The 18016-nt window shown below is 42.7% G+C and overlaps 1 protein-coding gene across 3 annotated transcripts in view; it reads left to right on the forward strand.

The window, feature by feature from the left end:
- UNC79 (unc-79 homolog, NALCN channel complex subunit) overlaps nucleotides 1–18016 on the forward strand; it is a 153309-nt gene that overhangs the window by 101980 nt on the left and 33313 nt on the right. For all 3 annotated transcript variants that reach the window (XM_084631257.1, XM_084631258.1, XM_084631259.1), the window contains exons 37-44: nucleotides 641–781; nucleotides 4067–4105; nucleotides 5569–5681; nucleotides 5772–5857; nucleotides 6842–7015; nucleotides 8349–8417; nucleotides 8995–9105; nucleotides 17802–17906. In XM_084631257.1, coding sequence (XP_084487383.1) covers nucleotides 641–781; nucleotides 4067–4105; nucleotides 5569–5681; nucleotides 5772–5857; nucleotides 6842–7015; nucleotides 8349–8417; nucleotides 8995–9105; nucleotides 17802–17906 — 838 coding nt within the window. The remainder of the gene's footprint in view (nucleotides 1–640; nucleotides 782–4066; nucleotides 4106–5568; nucleotides 5682–5771; nucleotides 5858–6841; nucleotides 7016–8348; nucleotides 8418–8994; nucleotides 9106–17801; nucleotides 17907–18016) is intronic.

Genomic DNA, 18016 nt, shown 5'->3' on the forward strand with positions numbered 1-18016 from the left:
TCTTCTCCTCCTGTTGAGACACAAAGGGACGGAAATTGCTTGTAGCATCCCATTAAGTTAAAATGTCAATCTGTTGGAGTCATAAGCGATTGCTTGATCAAATTAACCAATCCTGCCTATTGGGCTGCGATGTACCTTTTTCCCTGGTTTGTTTGTCTTTTTATGTGGTTTTAAAACCCTGCCTCATCTCTCCTGCAGCTGACCTCTCCCTTATGATTAGACGTTACAAAGCTATTTCAGAGCGTTCAGAGTTGTCTCTCAGCATTGCAGGAGGGGACAGCAGTTCAGCAGCAAAACTGGTTTGGAACAGAAAGAGACCTCTCTAAAAACAAAGGGACTCTTTCTTGGCCTCCTCCCCACATAAAAATCCTATCATTTCCTCTTCGAGTCTATAACCAGAGCTGTAATCTGATCTCATCAAATTATTGCTTTATTGTTGATCGATGCAAAGCACAGACTGGAATAACTGACCACCTGCCACAGATCAACATTGCCTGTTGATGGGGCTAGTGAAAAGTGCTTTGTATACAGGGTTTAAAGCACAGTGATCTATTTTCTTAGCCATAAAAAGTTCAATGTAACATGGGTTCTTCTAATTAATTGAACAAATAATATTAGTTTCTAATATCTTTCCTTGCAGATGCCATGATTGTGGGGCTATCCTCGAAGAGTATGATGAAGAAACACTAGGTCTGGCCATAGTTGTTCTCTCCACATTCATTCACCTCAGCCCAGATTTGGCTGCTCCTTTGTTGTTGGACATCATGCAGTCTGTAGGAAGGTAACCTTTGGACCTCTCTCTCTCTCTCTCTCTTTTATGAGGAAAGGAAGATTTTTGTGCCCTTGAATTGTGATGAATTCCCTAGGAGAACTGAAAGGGATGTCCTGATGGCAGATCAGATAGCTCAAAACCATATTTGAAGCAGATGGATCTTGGCTCTAGAGGAAGGGGACAGTGCTCTGTGCACCAATCTAGTACACCACGCCTTATGCAATGGTATTGTAGATTTGAGGTGGTGTCTCGCTTTTTTTTTTTTTTTTGGTCATTGCTGTGTAGCTGAAAAATGGCAGCCCAAAATGAAGGTGAAGTAGAGCATGATAAATTTCACTAGTTCCAATCACACTTGGTTCAGAGATGAGAACCTCCATGGCATATACTCTGCCGGGATAACTGATGGAAGAAAGTTTATACCCGAAGACTTTGAAACTGTTAAAATGAAACAACAGCAATGCCCTGAAGAGCTATACTGAGAAGTGTAAGTGATTCAGGACATAGAGAGTTGTCTAAAGGCATGTCTACATTGCATGCCACTGGTAGTATGTGTAGCTAGTGCTGAGTGCATAGCAGGCTGTGTCCACACTGAGTTTTGTAACTACACATGGTAGTGAAAGGTTCTGGCTGGGGATGCAGCGGGGAAAGGCTCTGGCAGCAGGAAGCTGCTAGAGTCTTACATTCAATTCTCTGTGGCAGGGTAAGGGATCAGGGCATAGGTGGTCTGGCCAGGTGGTCACAGCTGGGCTGGAGTCCACACAGTCAGTGAGCCAGGCGTCAGAGGAATCGTTAGAGCTGGGTTCAATAAGCAAGAGTCAGGGTCAAAGTCAGGCCAGGGTCAGAGATTGGAAATCAGAGGTAATACCTGGCTGGAATTGGGAGGTAGGAATTGGGGTCAGGCTCGGATCAGAGGCTGAAGATCAGGAGAGGTCTGGAATCACAGCAGGCCCAAAGTCTGTGCTGTTGCTCGGATAGCTTTCTGGGGCATCCTTCAGAGCTAAATAGGGTGGTTGGCCAGTCAGAGGGTGGCAGGATACTGTCACTCTGGCTCCCTTGGGTAGTACTTCCTATGGGCCCAACTCTCAACAGGGCTCCCTGGCTGGAGCTCTGCACAGGCTCCTGGTGGGAATGTCAGCTATCCCAGGCTCTTCAGACCTGGGTTCTAATCCTTGCATCCTTATGCTGCCAGAGCTTTTCCCTGCTCTTCCCCCTGCTACTGGGCCCTTTCCTTACCACAGGGAGTTGCCAGAGCCTTTCCCTGTGTCAGGGAATGGCTCTGGCAGCTTCCTGTGGTGGTGAAAGGCTTCAGCAGCAGGAAAGTATGCTGCTAAAAATAACAGTATCGACCTGGGAGGCACTGTTTGGGCATGTAAAGAGCCATGTAGGGCACATACCCACAGGGTTCAGGAATGTCTTTACTCCACTTGCCTAAGCAGTGCCTCACTAGCTACACTGTTGTTTATACCTGTGCTAGGGGGAGCACGCAGTGTAGGTACTCTACATGCCACATGAGGAGTGAGCAGTGCAGACATATCCTAAGAATGCTCGTTGGAGAATATCTTGCACCTAACTGAAATTCTCCTGCTGCTACAGATTATGCTGTTGAGTGTATAATAATCATGCAGTTCGCGCTCAGTTATGTTACCCAAAACCTGGGAAATGATCAGTCTTGACCAGGCGCTCTGGTCAACTAAGGTCATTGCGTGCTATGAAGCCATTTGGAGAGATGACCATTGGAGAATTCTCCATGTACAGAGAACTCTCTGCTAGCAGAGGGCTGGTGGAGATGGCTCCTCTGCCAACTGCTTTCACAACCCCCAGGATAAGAGAGAAGGAAGGTGTTTGTCGGGGTATTCCAGGAGTGATGCCTGAGCAGGACAGGTTGTGGTGGTTGTGAAGCAGAGCTCTCTTATACCTGACTCTCCATTGGCATAAGACCCCCGAGGAACCTTATGTCCGTGGTTTAAATTAAAGCTACTCCCCTACAGCTTGAATTTATTCAGGGGGTTGGTGGTCAAGGATCCTGAAACTGCAGCTGGCTGCCTGCAGCCCTCCCTCTCTGCTATGTCTGAACTCCACTTGAAGATAGTGGAGAATCAAGGCCTCCATTTCCATTAACTCTGAGGCTGCAGTTCCCTGCTGTCAGTGATAATGAACTCTGGAGGAGGTAGAGTTTCCAATCTAGACTGATGCCATCCATCCTACTTGTTACTCATAAATACAGCACTAATAGGGCCAGTGAGAAGCCATGAACAATTAAGCTCCGGAAGATTAGTTATCAAAGTGTGGGGGGAACGTGGTACATTTTCCTCACTGAAGTGGAAATACTGCATCCTCTGTGAGACACATCTGAGTCTGTTAGTGAAGCAGATGGTATATAACCTGGGGCATTCCAGTATGGTGAACGTACTTTGTCATTTCCTAGTGTTCAGTCTTGGTCACCACTATTTTTTACTAATCAAGGTGCAGTTACAGGCCCATGAAGGAATTGCTTTGAATAGATGCAGAACAAGGCATACTCCCCCTAAAAGTAGATATGGGCATGAACACATTAAGGTGGCTTCAGTGTACTTGCTCTTACATTCCTAGTAAACTTTCTGTTTTTTTCTGAAGTTATTTTTGTGCAAACACTATGAGGTACATTGCCCCCTTATATCCAGTCTATTAACACACATGATATTTATGCCTGTGCATCACAAGTGAATGACTTACTATTTTACTGCTTAGAGAAGATAGTAGTGTCTGATGTTTAGAACAGAGGAGTTGGAGTCAGGAGACCCAAGATCTAGGGTAAAATTTTCAAAGCACTAAAGCGACTTAGGGCCAGATTGTCAAAGGTATTTGGGAGCCTAAAGATGCAGATAGATGCCTAATGGGATTTTCAAAAGCACCTAGGGGCCTAACTCCTGTTGATTTTAGTCAGCATGCAGTTCCTACACTATTCCTGCAAATTTCTGCTCTCCAAATTACCCAGGGTGAGTAATTAATTGTTTTTGGTGTATGAATACAAGATACTTTCATTATCATTATGGTGATAAGGGAGGGCAAGTAGAATTTGTCTCAACTGGCAAATATTTATGACAATATTGCAAGACTGACTTTGACTCTTACCCTTTACAAAAATGAATTTGAGTCCCCTGTGCATCTGATCAAAGGGTCTCCTGTGACCTTTAAAACATGTTCTCCGAAATGTCTACTTACTAACTTTTACTTACTGGTAATTTTACTGGCTTGATTAAAAATATTATGAACAGTACTTTTGTTTGACTTGCTGTTTTCTGCTGTTTACTCCAGGTTGGCGTCAAGTACCTGTTTTTCTAATCAAGCAGAAAGGTACAGTAACACCCCACTTCCCCCGCAAAAGTGTGCTAGATATATAAACAAATGGTCAAATCCTATCCTTTGTTACGTGGGTACAAATATCTCATGTTTTCTAGCGATGGGCCTGGACCAAAAAGCCCAGATCCAAACCTCCTTGAACTTTGGAAAAATTCATACCTGGATCAGGGATTAAATCCAGGCCTCCTTAAAGTCAGTGACAAAACTCCCATTGACTTTACAGATCCTAGATTTCACTCCACACCTTTGTAGCTCATTTCCATGTCTCGTTATATATGTGGTTTTCCCATTATGCTGGTGAATAAAATTTATGGCCCTGGGAAGGGTTTTCATCTGTATGCATTTAACTAAGTCTATATCTACACTACCACCGGATCGAAGCTCTGGTGATTGATGCACCAGGGTCGAAGACCTGCCAAATTGACCACAGATCGCTCTCCGGTCAACCCCAGTACTCCACCCCGGATGAGAAGAGTAAGGTCAGTTGACGGGAGAGTGTGTCCCATTGATCCAGTGTGGTGCAGACACTGCAGTAAGCCAACCTACGCTATGTTGACTCCAGCTATGTTACTCACGTAGCTGGAGTTGCATAACTTTGGTCGACTTACTGGAGTAGTGTAGACATAGCCTAAGTCAGTCATCCATAATTCTGGAGAACACCTACTGGTGATGTCCCATCATGCAATTAGACTACTGTCCTTATACAGGGACATCACATGGGCTGCGTTCATTTTTGGAAATTTTAAAAAGGTTGTGCTGCTTAATTCATTAATGATTGGAAAGTGCTTTGAAATCTTTGGCTGGAAGGTGCTGGAGAGGAATAAATGAATGAGCTTTATGGGAGCTTGCATACAAGTGTGGAAGTTCTGCATCCCTGAAATCAGTGAGAGTTTTGCCATTGACTTCAGAGATAGCAGGATTGGGCTTCAAATCCTGAAGACTCAATGGCAATAACATTCCTGACACTATGTAGAGAATCAGGAAAAATTAAACTAGCTATTGAGGCCAGAATCAAGCCACAGCACTTCAGCACTTGCTTAACTTAAACCAAGTAAATAATCCTGCTGAAGTCATGAAAGTTAAGCCTGTGATTGCGTGCTTTGCTGGATCAGGAACTTTTATAGAGCACCCAGGAGGACTCAGAAGGCCTGTGCTCTATTCCTAGCTCCGCCACTAGCCTGCTGGGTGATCTTGGCAAGTCACTTTACCTCCTTGTGCCTCAGTTTCCCTATCTGTAAAATGTGGATAATGATCCTGGCCTCCTTTGTGTTCTAATAATGAAAAGTGCTTTATAAGACCTAGGAGTTATTATTATCACCATCTTCTTGTATTCATAACTGAATTTGGCTTTGAGTTACTAGAAAGCATAGGATCTTCTTTACCTTCTCCAATTTTCAGCTTTGGGAAATATTTTTCATCCACTAGGGAATTTCTCCCTCTTTTTTCCTTCATTTCAGCATGATGATCCCTGGTAATGCTGCCGGTGTGGCTAAGCAATTCCTCCGTTGCATTTTCCATCAGCTAGCTCCCAATGGTATATTTCCACAGCTGTTCCAGAGCAATATCAAAGGTAATGTGCAATGCCTGAGTGATGGTGACAGAAATGCAATCATCTCAATCATTCCAACACTTATAAAAAAGATGTGGTTCTGATTTCCAGATGGAAGTTTTTTACGGACCCTGGCTACATCTCTTATGGACTTCAGTGAGCTGAGCTCCGTAGCTGCACTGAGCCAACTATTAGAGGTATGTCCACAATAAGGCTGACTGTATTAGGTACTACCAAGTATATCTTTCCGTCCTTCTCTAACATTCTAAGAGCATGATCCTACACCATTAAAGGCAATGAGAATATTTGCATTGACTTACATGGAAGCAGAATCAAGCCATAATATCTTCCACCATTTTCAGTCAGAGTTTTGCTCTCACTTCTCCTGACAGCTATTGGGTCCTCCCTTCTCCTTGTTGCTGCAGGCCATTCCTTTCCCCTGCACTGTTTCCATTTCTGTGCATGGTTCTTGTCATAGTTCTGTTGCTGCATGTAAAACCATTTCTCCTCTGTATCTAATGGCAATTCCCTCTCTGCAATCCTCCTCTGTGGAATCCCTTGAGGTTATAGTCTAGTCCCTCTGCTTGTTCCATTCTACGTCTCCTCCTAACTTGTCTCTACCTCAAGTCTCACTTCTACACTGATAGGGTATATATCTTTCAGCACTACCAGGAACATGGGGATTGCTTCTTTTCCTTCCAGTAGTAGCCCTATAAGCAAAGCTTTTGACAATACTTTAGCAGTGCTTACATCTTTTCAGGCCACCCACTAGAAACTAAAACAATTGCAGTCTAATCAACAGTTGCACAAGTCTGGCATTCTTTCCAATATAGGAAAATGATAGGTATGTACAAGACAATTCGTCACACGTGGTCTGCTGGGCCAGAGACGTGCTGGTGGCTGGTTCTTAATGGATGTGTCTTTCAGTTGCCTAAAGATGATTCCGCAAATATATGCTACTCTAATCTTTTCCTTACCACTATCCCTGTTGATGATCTGCCTCATACTTTATCAGTGGTAGATGCTATATAGAAGCAATGTACTTTAAATTATTTGTGGGAGAAGACAGAAATTGCATTATTATTCTGACCTTGGCTATTGTAAGTGTGTTTTAAAATATTGTTTAGATGGTCATTTTTGGATGTTTAATTTGTTTTAAAATTCTGCATTTTGTTTTCCAGGGTTTAAACAACAAAAAGAACTTGCCAGCAGGGGGCGCAATGCTACGTTGTTTGGAAAACATTGCTACATTTATGGAAGCTTTGCCAATGGATTCTCCTAGTAACCTCTGGACCACTATTAGTAACCAGTTTCAGACTTTCTTTACCAAACTGCCTTGTGTTTTGCCACTTAAGGTATGATGCATGTAATGCAGTTTTTTATTTATAAGGGTAATATGTAACTGATCAACTAAAACATCTGACACAAGGATTGTGCTACTATTGGCTAAGGCATGTGCAAACTGTTTGAAAGTTGTATACAAACAGAGCATAGTTTGTAATATTTTGTTGTAAATTACCTGACATTTCCAGTAGATCAGGTTGCACTAGAGTGCCTGACCCGTCCCTCTGTCTATACCCTCCATCTAGTAGCCACCATAACTATGGCCGGGGTGGGAATATTTTTCTCCTCCTCACCTTCCAGGTCCTCTCTTTGTCAGATTAGGACAATAAATTAATGATAATCAACATTCTTGGCAATAAAAAGTTCATTCACTGTTACCTCCTTTAGAAGAATTAAATACCATAGGAAGAAAAGCTACCTCTAAATAAGTTCTTAAAATTAATGAATACATAATAGCCAGTCAGGTAGATAAGCCTTCAGGCATCAGAAATTGAACACATCCTGCTTGACTGACTAGGTTATAATCCCATCAGAGGAACCTAATCAGGATATAGTTGTGGAGACCGAGTTCAGCGGCTCTGGGATCTGAGCTGTGAACATTCATGGCGCCTGCACTTTTCCAGTAAACAAAGTTCCAAAGGCCTCATTGAAAGTCATCTGAAGTCAGTGCGACTCTCTCCATTGACTTCCATCGGTTTTGGATCAGCGTTTAAGGGCCAGATTTCGATACATTTACTTATACTGAAAAACAAGTTGCTCCCCGAGCGGTCCCATTGAAAAACACCACTCTGGCAGTAAGACACCATTCAATACATCTTCTGTTGTTGTAGCCATGTTGGTTCCAAGATATTAGAGAAACAGGGTGGGTGAGGTAATATCTTGTATTGGATCAATTTCTGTTGGTAAGAGAGGCAAGCTTTCGAGCTACACAGAGCTGAAAAAGAGCGGAGAGAGACACTGGGGCCCAGAGCAGCTACAGAAACATAGGACACTGGACTCCTGTTAATCCCTCAGGAACATGTTCCCATACTAATCAAATTCTGTTGGATTAGAAAACTTGGAGATTTTCTGTTCTACAGAGGGTAATGTCAGCGTCCTTGACAGAGCAATTTGGAGTGAACACGGCAAGCCAAGCCTTACTGAGATTTCCTCCTCCCAATCCTCCTCTTGTAGGCTTTATTGCTGGAGGGGACAATACAGCCCATGATATTTAAATTGGCAGCATCTCATTAAAGATAATTTAGAAGTGATGGTTTTTTGACTTCACTTATTGTATGTTTACAACAGTCACCATTACAAACAAGAGGTGTGCAGATGAAGACATTAACTTTTTTCTTTCCACAGTGTTCTTTAGATTCCAGTTTAAGAATAATGATTTGCCTGTTGAAGATACCTACCACTAGTGCCACCCGGGTAAGTTCCAGAAATACACAACTCTTCTCTAACAGAGTTATCCATCCTTCACTGTACTACAAATTTGTTCCTTATCCCCTAGCTAGAGAAGTATTATATGTGAGCATGAAAATTTGCAGTCTACTATTCTATAATGAATGCCAGAAGCTTCAGAATCTAGGTCACATGAAAGTGTGTGCGCAAATGTATAGCTTCCAAAAGGTTTGATGTTTTTCTAAAACAACTGTAATGATAAACTTCCCCAGAGTCTGATCCTGCAGTCCACTCACTAGTGCAACTCCTGTTGAAGTCAATAGGAGTTTATTTTTTGTAAGCACTACCAGTAAGCACTGGTATCAAGTAAGCACTGGATTAAAGGTGAAACTCTGTTTTCTATTCCTTTGCTTCTAATTTGTTTTGTAAACATGAAGACATATGTCAGAACAGCCTTTTGTCTGAAATGGGGTAAACCACAGCAACACATCCTCAGAGTTAAAAATAAAGGTTCTGTTCCATTAAAGCTTTTCAGAACTTGAATGTTATTTATTTTGCTGAATGATTCAGTTATTGATTTCCCTAAAATCATATTTCACTGCAGAGTCTTCTTGAGCCATTTTCAAAATTACTAAGCTTTGTCATTCAGAATGATGTCTTCACTCTGGCCTACCTGGTGGAACTGTGCGGCTTATGCTACCGAGCCTTCACTAAGGTAATAATGAGCTGATGTTTTTCCTTAGGGACAACTGAAAACAGGGAAGAAAAATTATTAGTTCCCTAAGTGGGAAATGCATAGGTAAAAGCTGAAATCAATGTTAAGTCTCAGTCATGTCAGCAGTTTTAATATAGCTTGACTAATCAGTAGTTAGGTTGATGCAGTGCCTATCAATAATATTGACTTTCATATTTCTGGTACAGGCACAAATAAAGGGAACTTGCTGTAGAGGTTGTGAGGACAGGATCACAAAGATACACCTTTTATGCCTGTGAAAATTCACTCCGGTATAGTTCATGTCTGGGATTTGGCATGATTTAAAAATGTGTGAGAAAATGTAAATCCTGTCAAACATCCCCGAGTATATGTGTTCAACCACACATCGCTGGCAGTCAAAAAAATCAAAATATTTTGCAAATGTCCTATGGCTGGTAGCATGTCTTGACAGGAAAGTTCATAGGGAAGCAGTGTGGACTTATAGAACAGAGGACTGGGAGTCAAGAGACCTGGGGTGCATTCCCAACTCTACCCCTGTTTGACCTTGTATGAATCACTCAACCTTTCTGTGTTTCAGTTACTACACATGTAAAAAGGAGATGATAGGTGCCCACCTTTGAAAACTCTTTGAGATACTTGGATGAAAGTCACTCTATATTGTGACAAAGTTCCTCCTCTACCTTGGTGGGTCTTGCGCTTATTGGCAGATTTGCTCACCTTGGAGCTTCACGACAGCCCTCAGTTTGGCCGTTTTCATGAACCCACAGTCCAGGTCAACTCCTCCTGTGTCTGACCATGAGTTGGGAGGTTTGGGGGGAACCCGGGCCCACCTCTACTCCGGGTTCCAGCCCAGGGCCCTGTGGAATGCAGCTGTCTAGAGTGCCTCCTGGAACAGCTGTGCGACAGCTACAACTCCCTGGGCTACTTCCCCATGGCCTCCTCCCAACACCTTCTTTATCCTCACCATAGGACCTTCCTCCTGGTGTCTGATAATGCTTGTACTCCTCAGTCCTGCAACAGTATATGTTCTCACTCTCAGCTCCTAGCGCCTCTTGCTCCCAGCTCCTTACACGCGCACCACAAACTGAAGTGAGCTCCTTTTTAAACCCAGGTGCCCTGATTAGCGTGCCTTAATTGATTCTAGCAGCTTCTTGATTGGCTGCAGGTGTTCTAATCAGCCTGTCTGTCTTAATTGTCTCCAGAAGGTTCCTGATTGTTCTGGAACTTTCCCTGTTACCTTACCCAGGGAAAAGGGACCTACTTAACCTGGGGCTAATATATCTGCCTTCTATCGCTCTCCTGTAGCCATCTGGCCCGACCCTATCACAATATGTACAAATAATAATAATGAATAATTAGCCAAATGCATTTTTATATCAGTTATTGACAAGAGGATATACAATACACAAACAGTAGAAAACAGACAAAACTTTTAGCAGAGTTCCATAAAGTCCATCAACTCAGTTGTTAAAGCAATAAACACAAGCCTTATCCAGCCTTAAAGTAGACAATTTCCCAACTTAGTCATTATTATCAGAACAATAATTAATACCAGGGAAATAATTTCTTTCATAAGTAACTACATGCTTTACCAATTCAATATTACACACGTACACCAGGGATCACATTACCCTTCACCAGAATATAGCTACCTGTTAAAAGGGGATGCGGCATCCATAATAAAGGTAACATCAATAACAGCAACAGTTTAATGACAAGAAAATTAAGAAAATCATTTTATGCTGAAATGATGGGGGAACTTCAGATAGATGGAATTTGTCAGACACCCAGGTGAACTCTTGCAAAAAGTTGCTATCTCTAGCGACAGCAAGTGGACAGTACCTTGGTTTTATGTGTCATGTAAAAGATAGATTTTACGAAGGAAGAGATCCTATATCTGGGAGGTCCTGTCCAGCGTTTAGAAATAATTACTCCAACGGCATAAAGGACAGAAGGATGGGTCATGTGGAGTAGAGTCAGGAATGTGGAATTGGCTCCCAGCTCTGCCATAGACTTCCTTAGTCAAGTCCCTTAAAATCTCTGTGCCTCGCTGTGACGGGGTGCAACTTACCACTGTGGCGCCTCCTGCTGGCTGTCATGGGGATTAGCTCTTCTGGTGGTGTCTGGCTGCCGTCATGTCTGCTTCAGGACCCACGTCTCTCCCAGAGCCGCGACATCCCCTTCATTACACAGCCCTCTGGCTGTGCCACACTCTGTGCTCCCCCCTCTGCGGGGGAATGTATTGCAGTCCGATGGTCCAGCCACTTCCTCAGTGGCGAGTGGAGGAGAAGGGGGGACCTGGGCCCACCCACTACTCTGGGTCTCGGCCCAGGGACCCCATAGATGGCAGCCATGCTCTGCATCCCCTTCATCCTCTCAGCCTACTTCCTTGGGCCACTTCCCCACAGCCCCAGCACCATCTCCGCCCTTATCTCAGGGCCTCAGCATGCCAGCAGTCAGCTGGGAGCTGGCTCTCACTCCCCTGGTCCTGCCCAGCACTGCTCTGTCCAAGGTGCTAGCTTTTCTCCTCCTGCAAGGCAGGAGCCTCAAACACCAGGGAGCAACTGAACCTGCCCTTCCCAGAAGCTATTCTTATATGGACATCTCCTATTGGCTGCCTTTCACACAGCCGCCCTAGGGCTTCTTTAACTCTTTATAGGCCAGTATGGGGCGGACGCCCCATCACACTTGCTTTTTTCCAGTCTTTACAATGGAGACCATGATCCTTCCCTACCAGACAGAGGTGTTACGAGGCTGAATTCGGATACTATAATGTATAGATAGCATAAATTCCTACCATGTCTTAAAATGAGAAACTATCTGAAAATCTTTGTCCCAAAATAACACTTGGCACTCTCAATATAACACACCTGAATCATTTTGTGTTTGGGCTGTGATAAAAGAATTCATCCAGAGCTACCAGAGCAAATCTTGGAGTGTATGAAATATCCAGTTCTCCTCACATACACACTATCACTACCTCATTTCAATAAAGTTCTCTTTCTGGTGTGGATCTTGGTTAGCATTTTTCCCCTTATGTTTGCCAGTCACATATTCTAAGAATATATTGACTTATTTCATTACAAACAGGAAGCTTGGATTATATCTCTTGGTGAAAATTCCTGCTTGAATTTGTTAATGCGAACTGGTGACCCAGAATGGGATCATTAGCAAATGTTTTTTCTGCAATTTATACCCAGAAAATGCTTCATTTAGTAGAACTTCACACTACATTATCCTTGTTATTGCTGAATCTTTACCATACATTTTCATTAGAATTAGCGAATTTATGACTGCAATTAGGAGAAACTTACCAGTTCAGCTCTCTGTGTTTCTTATCCTGGAAATCCCTGTATCTAAAGGACTGATTTCTCTGACAGAATACCACACAGGACTGCATGCTGGACAGAATACAATTTGTGAACCCTTGAACTACTCAGATTCACTTGTCCATGACACAACTTAGTTTTGTCTGCTAGAACCAACCATAGCAACAATAGCACACTCAATCTATGTGTATGCTACGGGGTATGTAGTAGTGTTGTAGCTGTGTTGGTTTTAGTATATTAGAGAGAGAAGGTGGATGAGGCCATATCTTTTATTGGATCAACTTCTGTTGGTGAGATAGACAAGCTTTCGAACTACACAAAGCTCTTCTTCAGGTCTGTGAAAGGTACTCTGAGCATAAAAGCTTTTATCTCAAGTGAACTCACATAGGAAAATGATAAAAGACAAAAACAACCTGTCACCTGTGGGTGAACACTTTTTATGAAATGATTGCTCTGTATCTGACCAATCAGTCCTCATTCTCAAAGGAAACCTGCACAACACTTAAAAGATGAGCCTGGGAGCTTAAATTCATAACTCTGCTAGACACTTAAAATCATGGACTGAACAGAGACACTGGATTTATGGTTTATTACAACAATCTGTAACACACTAACTCTGCCCTTTTTTTCCTATGACTGCAGCGTTGTTAGTGAGCCACTCTACCTTGAATGGTCACTTAGAACATGTGCTAACTACCTATGCTAAAAAAATCTCTTCCACCTTTTATTTAGCTGTGACGCTCAGAGTACCTTTCCTAGACCTGAAGAAGAGGTTTTTGTAGCTGAAGAGCTTGTCTTTCCCACCAACAGAAGTTGGTCCAATAAAATATATTACTTCACTTACCTTGTCTCTCTTATGCCATGGGCTGGTATTTATCCCTTTCCAAGGAGCAATGCATTCCCCCACAGCACACATTTTAGAGGTCAAAGTTGTAGAGTTGGTCAACATTTTTTATCCAACATTTTCCTAATCCTCTGTGGGAGAAATATCTCAGTTTCTCTTGTCGTTAAGTTTCCTGGGACTCACATCAGTCTCATATTTCCTTATCTGAGTTTATTTTCTACGTCACCGGTCTGATTTGTCAATGCCAATGGTACTCTCATGCAAATAGCTTTGCCTCTGAGGATTGTAATCTCAATATCTTCAATTTCCCTCTCAGTCTCTTCAAGTCTTAAGTGGATGCTTTGTGGATTTCTTATCTCTTGCAGCCACTCAAGTTTGAACCCCAACTTAGCCTTTTACGAACAGTTATAGAACTCATATTAAATAAATGTGGCATTGAATTGTACATGACATCATCTTGCTATTGAAACTTTATGAGCAAATTATAATGTGCCAGATCCTCAAATGTGGTAATTTAGTATAACTCCATTGAAGTAACAGAAAAATCAAGTTTGTTTTCCTGGCTTGTTTTGTGGGTTATGGACTATTCTATTAAGGAACTGAATAAATTCTGGGGACTTTTTTTTTGTTTTTGAGTGAGGGTCATTAGAATTAGTGATAAGATAAACCTCAAAAGTTTCCACACCTATGACTCTCCAAGGTCACTGTGTCCACACATACTGCTGGTAGGGTTTATATAAGGCTTGCTAAGCAGCCTTTCCTTATATAGGCCCACTGCATTTTGTTGAGGGAGTGAGCTTTGATAGAACAAAGTTGAACAAAGCTGCATTCCAATCTCTTTTATACCAGTTTTACACTTATGTAACTGCATAGGGCCTTATTCAGTTTTACACTACAGCCCCTTCACACCACTCTGGCAGTGTAAAGGGGGCTTATGTGGGTGTCAATTACATTTATTTGTGTAATGTGTACCAACAGAGTGGTGTAAAGGACCTTAGTGAGAAAGGGAATCTGGCCCATGGACTTCAGTGGAGTGACTCCTGATGTACAATGGAGTAAATGAGAGCAGAATCAGGCCCATTCAGTTTTTAATTCAGATATCTAAGAACTGTAGCTCTTTATCTAGAGTATCAGTAAATCAGTCTGCAGACATTTATTTGCACTGCTGTGCTCTCTTTGTAATAATGGGTATGAGCAGAGGAGTTTATTTCAGAAATATAACTTCAACTGATGGAAGTTCTCCAGAGTTTATTGGCCTTGTTTGTGTACCCATGCCTGCTTGGTGAGCTGTTCTGTCCTCCTCCAGTGCAGAGGCGGCTCTACCAGTTTTGCCGCCCCAAGCAGTCTCCACCGAATTGCTGCTGCCGCAATACCCCTGGAGCTGCCACCGAGTTGCCGCCACGCTTGGAAGAGCGGCGGAGCTGCCGCCGAGTTGCCGCCGTGGGACATGAACTGCCGCCCCATTTTGAATGCTTCCCCAAGCACCTGCTTGGAAAGCTGGTGCCTGGAGCCAGCCCTGCTCTAGTGGTACCTAGCCCATCTAAAGATCTAGGAGTCTGCTACAGTCTCGGCTAAGAGCCATGTGGCTTTTAGCTCCTGTAATAGAGGCTCATGCACTAAGCGTCGGAGGTCCCAGGTTCAATCCCGATGACCGAGGTCTGTTGGCGTTACATTTGCACATCATCCGCAGATCTCAAAGTGCTTTACAAACATGGAGGACTAGAGCACAAGATAAAAATCTGCACTGAGTAAAGAGTAGTGCTTTGTTATATTGTCCTTAGAATAGTTTGGGAGGGAGATTGTGATCCACAGAAACTATGGTTCCCCCACTGCTCTGGGGAGGGAGTAAACTGTACCAGGTCTATATCCAGAGCAGCATACGCTGCCTGAAGCGCTCTGAGAAGCAAGATGGGTGAGGTAATATCTTTTATTGGACCGACTTTTGTTGGTGAAAGAGAGACGCTTTCGAGCCACACAAAGCTCTTCGTCAGGTCTGGGAAAGGTACTCAGGGTGTCACAGCTAAATATCAGATTGAACAGGTAGTTTAGCATAAGTAGTTAGCACATATTCTGAGGGACCATTCAAGGTGAAGTGGCCTGTAAATAACCCTGCAGTCATAGGATAAAAAGGAGGGTTAGTGGGCTACAGATTGTTGCAATAAGCCGTAAATCCAGTGTCTCTATTCAGTCCATGATTTTTAGTGTCTAGCAAAGTGCTGTTTGTCTGGCTATTTATTGTAGGGTTTTATGCTGCTGCTCATTACTTGTAGTATCTGAATGCCTAGCATATAAAATCAGTAGCAAATCCCCTAGTCCAGTTTATGGAGTCTCTTGTTCTGCTCCCTTTTTAGGGTAAAAACTCTGCTTGGGGTATTTTTCGTTTGTTGATGATAGTTGATTTGTTTGCTACAGTTTTTCTTTCCTTTCCTTTTCTCTTTAAATTATCATTAGTGGTAATGGTTTGGGGATGGGGCCACTTTTGCGTAGACTAAGGTAACAATGCATAGAGCTGGTCAGAACATTTTCAGTGAAATTTCATATGATCAAAATATGCTGTTTTGTCAAAGCCAAAATGTTTTGGCTTCAACAAGTTACTTTTTTGGGGTTAAGAGAAAAGGGCTGTTGTGCTCTGTAGCCTGGTGGTTAAGGCACTGGTGTGGGAAGCTTCCTGAATCAGAGTGCTCTGGGATGATAAACTCTCCTTTGACTCAGGTAGAGCAGGGAGTTGAACTTGGGTCTCCTGTATCCCAGGCTAGTGTCCTACCCACTAGGACAGACAAACACCTGAGACGTTTTGACACCGCTTCCCAAATAAAAAACGTACATTTTGGTACAATGCCATTGTTCACTAAAACGTTCAGAAGGTTTTGGATTTGTTACAGTAAGTAATGAAAACAGCTTTCGAAACCTTGACAGTTGCTGTGCAATGGAATTGTCATCCACTGACCAGCTCTACTGTTGTGAGTATCATTCTTGCTATAACGGAAAGGCTTGTTCGAAGAGGAAGAGCTATGCAGCCTTCAGTGTTGTGGGGGCGGAGCCAAGACTCTTCCCAGTCCCCAGCTCATTCAGCCGATTTCCCTCTCAGTTGCACTTACGACCTTGCATGGCTGCTGGTTAATGAAAGCTCACAAGACTTTTGTGTGGTAGAGGCAAGTATTAATTATACCCATTTACAGATGCCATAAAGAGCAAAAAGCCCTGACGCGGTGAACACTGATGCACATGCTAAATTTTACTAACATGAGCAGTCCAATGGACTTCAATGGGGTTACTCTTGTACATAAATTAATCATTTGTGTAAGGGCTAGTCTACACCACCCTGCTATATCGGCACAACTGCGTCAATGCAGCTGTGCCACTGAAGCACGTCTGAAGTGCGCTGTGCTGATGGGAGAGCACTCTGAAGTCGACGTAATTAGTCCACCTCAATGAGGGGAAGCAAAGTCGGTGGGAGAGCGTCTCCTGCTGACAAAGTGCTGGTGTGGACAGCACTTAGGTCGATATAACTTGCGTTGTTCAGAGGGGGTGGCTTTTTCACACCCCTGCATGATATAAATTACATTGACTTAATCGGTAGTGTAGACAAGCCCTAAATGTTTGCAGGATCAAGGATTCAGTGGCGGAGCTAGGAAAAGGACTGCCTCATTCAAATTGCACGGTAGTGATCAAAACCCCTTGAGCTGCTAGCTTCAATAACAATTTACAGATTGGTTCCACATATCCTATCTCCTAAGGTCAGAAAATATCAGATTGAGATTTGTAACATCTTCAGCTAATCTCATCATCTGTCCCATCTCCAAAATTTGTGTTCTTGGCCGACAGATTCTAATCTCCATCTCCTAATCTTCCCTCATGCTTTAAAATGTTTTTTTGTTGAACGAGCTGTAACTAAGAGGGATTTATTGTGGAAGTGGAAAAGTACTGCTTGGCTGATGAAGTCTGTATAGATGTCCGAGCTGGTTTAACAGAGACACTCATTTTGTGGGGAAACAACAGAAGAATTCAAGATCAAATTTGGAGCTTTTATGATAGGCTTAATAAAAGACTTATGCTACATGAGTTTAGTGCTAATTTTGTTCTTCTGATTCAGACCTAGCTACTGACCTCCATATTCTTTTGTACTTTATAAGGTAGATCTAACCATGTAGCTTTATATGTGTATAGATATATAATTTAATTTATCTATACTTTACATATAAAATATACAAACACTTAGACAGGTCCTGATGCAAAATCCACTGAAGACAATAGGAGTCTTTCCATTGACTTCTGTGGCCTTGGATCAGGCCCATAGTATTGTACAAATGAATGGTGCATTATTTGAATGCTTTCTGGGAGGGAAGGCCAAAGGTACACACCTGTTTCTTTTCTCTTGACTCATTTTTTAAAATTTCTCAATTAAAAACAAATGGAAAAACAAATTGAGGCTATGGGGAGCACTGTGGTGCAGTGTTTGGTATCAGTGCACTTTAGGTGAATTTCTAGACATCTTCACTTATTTTATTTTTTCTTCTGTTTAGGAAAGGGATAAGTTCTACTTGTCCCGCAGCGTCATCTTAGAGCTACTGCAGGCACTGAAGTTAAAGTCACCCTTACCAGATACGAACCTGCTGCTGTTGGTACAGGTACAGTAGATAAGCCTTTAAAACTATTTCGTGCTATCAACATATTGTGAGTGCTCAGACCTCAATTCAGCAAAGCACCGAAGTAGTGATTCAGCCCTTCACCATTCCAA

The sequence above is a fragment of the Lepidochelys olivacea genome, assembly GCF_965140295.1.
Source record: "Lepidochelys olivacea isolate rLepOli2 genome assembly, chromosome: 6".
In the NCBI taxonomy this organism is placed as follows: Eukaryota; Metazoa; Chordata; order Testudines; family Cheloniidae; genus Lepidochelys; species Lepidochelys olivacea.